This window comes from Poecilia reticulata, linkage group LG10 (genome assembly GCF_000633615.1).
Source record: "Poecilia reticulata strain Guanapo linkage group LG10, Guppy_female_1.0+MT, whole genome shotgun sequence".
NCBI classification, from domain to species: domain Eukaryota; kingdom Metazoa; phylum Chordata; class Actinopteri; order Cyprinodontiformes; family Poeciliidae; genus Poecilia; species Poecilia reticulata.
The window spans coordinates 18,844,253-18,848,746 of NC_024340.1; the positions used below are offsets into that span (position 1 = coordinate 18,844,253).

At 41.1% G+C, this 4,494-nt stretch overlaps 1 protein-coding gene across 1 annotated transcript in view; it reads left to right on the plus strand.

The window, feature by feature from the left end:
* The window catches only part of shisa3 (shisa family member 3), a 5,878-nt gene extending 1,384 nt beyond the window's left edge, over positions 1-4,494 (plus strand). Inside the window, exon 2 of the mRNA XM_008420554.2 lies at positions 2,326-4,494. Coding sequence (XP_008418776.1) covers positions 2,326-2,891 — 566 coding nt within the window. The 3' untranslated portion in view covers positions 2,892-4,494. The remainder of the gene's footprint in view (positions 1-2,325) is intronic.

The following is a 4,494-nucleotide window of genomic DNA, read 5'->3' on the forward strand; positions in this document are numbered from 1 at the left end:
AGTCTCCAACAAAAATACCGCAATGCAATCCTTTTAAATCACGACCAAAATAGAAATATTGCAAAATAAAATTATAAAATTTCAAAAATGTAGCTGCAGAATCTCAGCCCAAGTTTTTAGGCTCCTTTTCTTGTTCCTTGGAAGTATTTTCTTATCAGCTTTGAACTTTTACAGAGCTGCTCAGATTCAATGAATTCATGCTGTTTCAAAGTTGTATTTTCAGCATTATTTTGGCAAAAGAGTCTAGTTTCCAAACCACCTGCTTTCATCTTAGCTCCAGATGCTTCCTTTTTTTTTTACCTCAGCACTCTTCAGATTGTTATTTGTGGAAAAACTGGATAAGTTATGATGCAGCATATCTCTGCCTCTCGCCTGATGTTCATAAAACACACAGTTTTAATATGTTCTTCCAAAGAAATAGAGATGAAACCCGAAGAAGTGGAGGTTGAAGATTTTCCAGAATCAAAACCAGTTTCTGCACAAGTTGGCAACGTTCTGCTGCCAAACATAACTTGTTTTTAAACTGAGCTTATCACATCATTATTGCACGGAAATGCGTCTTTACAGCTTGTACAAACCATGTAAAGTAAGCTGTGTAGGTTTTAATTTTCTGCTGCCTAAATTTAGAGGTTTTATCAGTTTTCTTTCAATTTCCAGAAGGGAAACGGGGGTAAGTCTTGAACTGATTTCACTGTGTCTCATAAAATAAATAAATGCTCACAGATTTCCTTCCTGAGCGCAACCAGGCTTCACAAAGAGCAACTTGAGATGTTTGTGTGTTCAGCAGGAATGTGTCCCTGTTTTGATCAGAACATTTCATGGGTTTCAAAAGAAAAACACGATTTAAAGTGTTTGATAATGATCCATTTGTCTGGATAAAGGTTTTTTGTGTACATCTTGGAAAAGCATATTCTTTGGGCATCATGTCAAAGCCACAAATCTTAATATATGTTTCCCGGATTTAATGCAATAGGCCTTATAGTAGCATATTATTTGAAATAAATGCAATACATTACACAGTTTTAAGAATTTTTAACATGGAAATCTGAAAAGTAAAACTGGTGTTCATATTCAGTCTTCTTTAGTCTCAAATCCATGGGTGAAATCCAACGCCCTGGTGTTTTTTTTTTGTTGTTTTTTTTTTATATGGGCATTTGCCCAGGGTGTCATTAGATAAGGGGATGAATGATATGATGGCCATCCCACAATGAAACATGTCGATGGCAGCACCATGCTGCGGAGTTGGGAAAGATAATCAGAATTTAAAGGAGCTAAATAAAGGGTAAAATCTGGAGAACCCGTTAGAGGCAGCAGAAAGGCATGTTTCACTTTCCAGCAGGAAAACAAACCCAAAGCTACAGAGCTGGAGATTTAACTGAGCGGTTTGAATCAAATCCGTTTTTAGATGTTAAAATTAATCAGATAATTGAGAATCTCAGACGTTGCTAATCTATTCAGAGAGGTTGAAGCTACTTTGCAAAAAACAATGTGCAGAAATGTAAAATTTTCACTGTGTGAAGCTGGTGGACACATATGCAAAATAAATAAATAAAAAATACTACATGCAGCTCTAATCACAACAACCAGAGGTCTTAAAAAGTACCGTATTTTGGTTGTACTGGACTTTATTTAGGAGAATCAGAGTAAGGGGTGGGCAGCAGAATATGAATGGTAATATTCAGATTTTTATTAGTAAAATATTAAAGATGATTTTCTTGTGAAATACAGTACATTGACGTTTGTGGAAAACATATGAGTAGTTGTGCTAAGGTCTGTTTTTATGAAGCGCATGTCACTAAAGTCTAAATTCTGGTGGTGAATTCACTTCTATGACCTGATAATGAACTTTAGATCCAGAACATTTTCACTAGAGGTTCACAAATAAATCTACTCCGACTTCTTTAAATTTTGGAGATCGGTGATCGGCCGATACTTATGCACCGACCTTATCTACCTGGACAAAGGTCTAAATCTTCCACAGTCCTATTTTACTCTGCTGTGAGAGGTTTGACTGGCAGACCCGCTCAGCTGGTCAGGTCTGCATGTTTGGAGTCAACAATAGTCGCCACACTGTTACCTACTCAGCGACTTTCTTTCTATATTTAGAAAGATTTCAGATAAAAAATAAATAAATATTGGTCAAAATCTCAATTGGCATTTAGCCAGAAAATTGCAATCAGTGCACCTCAAATTTTCACAAAGTTTCAAGTGACAGAAGAATATATATATATATATATATATATATATATATATATATATATATGAAGCTTTACTATCATGGCTGTAGATCTTATTTGCATCTTCTCCTCCTCTCCTATCCCTCAGAGCCCATCTATGTTCCCTTCCTCATGGTGGGAAGCATCTTCATCGCCTTCGTCATCGTTGGCTCCCTGGTGGCGGTCTACTGTTGCACCTGCCTGCGGCCCAAGCAGCCCACCCAGCAGCCCATCCGCTTCTCTCTGCGCAGCTGCCAGGGAGAGACCATCCCCATGATCCTGACCACGGCCCCGCCCAGCCTGCGCGCCCCGTCTCGGCAGTCCAGCACGGCCACCACCAGCTCCAGCTCGGCGGGCGGGGGCAGCTCCACGCGGAGGTTTTCTCTGGGGGGTCCGGCCCAGCAGCAGCAGCACGGCTGCCTTGTGACTGCCACCGTCTCCTCCTCAGCCTCCACTCCCAGTCAAACCCCACAGACTCTACTACCTCCTCCACCGCCTCCGCCCTACACATCACCGCCCATAACAGGAGCGCTCCAGCACCCACAGCTGCAGCTCCACCAGCCCTCTCATCCCGCTCAGAGCACCAGCTTCCTGCTTCCCCAGCAGTACTTCTTCCCCCTGCAGCCCGACGCCTTCACAGCAACCAAGGGCTTTGCTGACTTTGGACAGAGCTGACAGGCGTCACCAGAGGCTTACAGGAACTCCTGGACGGCGGAGCATGAGTCAGTGAGAACAAACATGGCTGCCTGAATGAGTGAACTGGACACAACAACAGGCCTGTTTGGGGACCATTTCTACATTTTATGCACTTTTATAAAGCCAGCAGATCCCTGTGGTCTAACTAAACTCTTGTCCAACTTCCTCCAGAAACATCAAATGTCTCAAAATGTTGTTGTTTTTTATAGAAGTATATTATACAGAGAATGTAGGAAGTTTTAAATGTAAAAAATGACACCTGAGAGTGAAGAGACGCTTTGTGTGGAAATGTGGGTGTTTGTGAAATGACTCCCTAATGTACGCTAATTAAAAGCTGTTTATTGTCAGTTCTGTGAAGCATATCTCAGATCTACACAAAAACAACTCTGGTCCTCTTGGGTCAGGCATACGGTCATGGGAAATAATGAGAAAACCCTTCAGCAGCTTATTTGATTTTGTGACATTTTGACGTATGGATATTTAAAATAATCTAATACCTAAAAATGCAAGTATTATATAGAAAGACTAAAGAATGAAGAAAATGCATTTCTAGGTTTTTTGTAAACTGTAAAAAAAAAAAAAAAAAAACACTGCAGCTTCCCTAAGGGTCATAGAAAAAGGGCACCTACATGTTTACGTCAACTAAAATTAAACATGATCTCATCAGATAAAGATCAGAAAATCTTTGCTCTGCATTGTGATGAAAGTTTAGACCTCAGATATCCAGCTTGGTGTCCTCCTGACCGTGTGAGGGAGCAACCGGATCTTGCTCCCTCACAAAACACCAGAAAATCAACAGGACACTTCCTGTTGATGTTTTAATTTCTTTATTAATTTCAAGAATAAAGAAATTAAAACATTGTTGATGTTGAGTCGAAGCCCAAACATTCGTGTCGCTTTGAGAGTGATACAGACTGTACACGGAAAAACACCCCAAACATCTCACCGACTGAATGATGGCTACAAAAAGGTGCAGTTAGCGTTTAGATTTCATAATTTCTTCCTTTCCTGAGATGAAAACAAATAGATTAGACACTAATGTGTGAGGGTGTCCTATTAAAGCAGCTAAATAAGTGAGTAATTAATGGGCGGTGGCCGGTGGACAGGTCGGACCAACACGGTAGCTCCCTACCTGTAGCTTCTTCTTGCGCCAGACTTCACGGCAGGAATGCAGAGCTGAGATCCGTCATTGTCAGTGCTCAATGAGCATGGCATGGTCGCAGTGTTAAAAACAACTCCCTCCAGAAACAGGTTTATGTTGCAGCAGGAGCTATAGGGGAGCCGCCACAAAGACCTTTCTGTTCCCCGGTTACCTGACTGTGAAACTGATCTGGTGATCAGCATCTCCTGAAACCTGCTGCGGATGTTTGCTGCTGCGTGGAGAGGATACACAAAATTACAGCTTTTATCACAAAAATGCATCTTACAGGATGAGTTTCAGGGTGAACATCTGCAACACATTCAACGTCTGTCCTCTCAAAGGAAAGTACAAGTTGGCAACAGATCTAGAACGTTTCTGGAGAGATACTTTAATGCATTTGCAAAGTTAAATAAAGCTACCCTCCTTACAGGAGCACTGGAA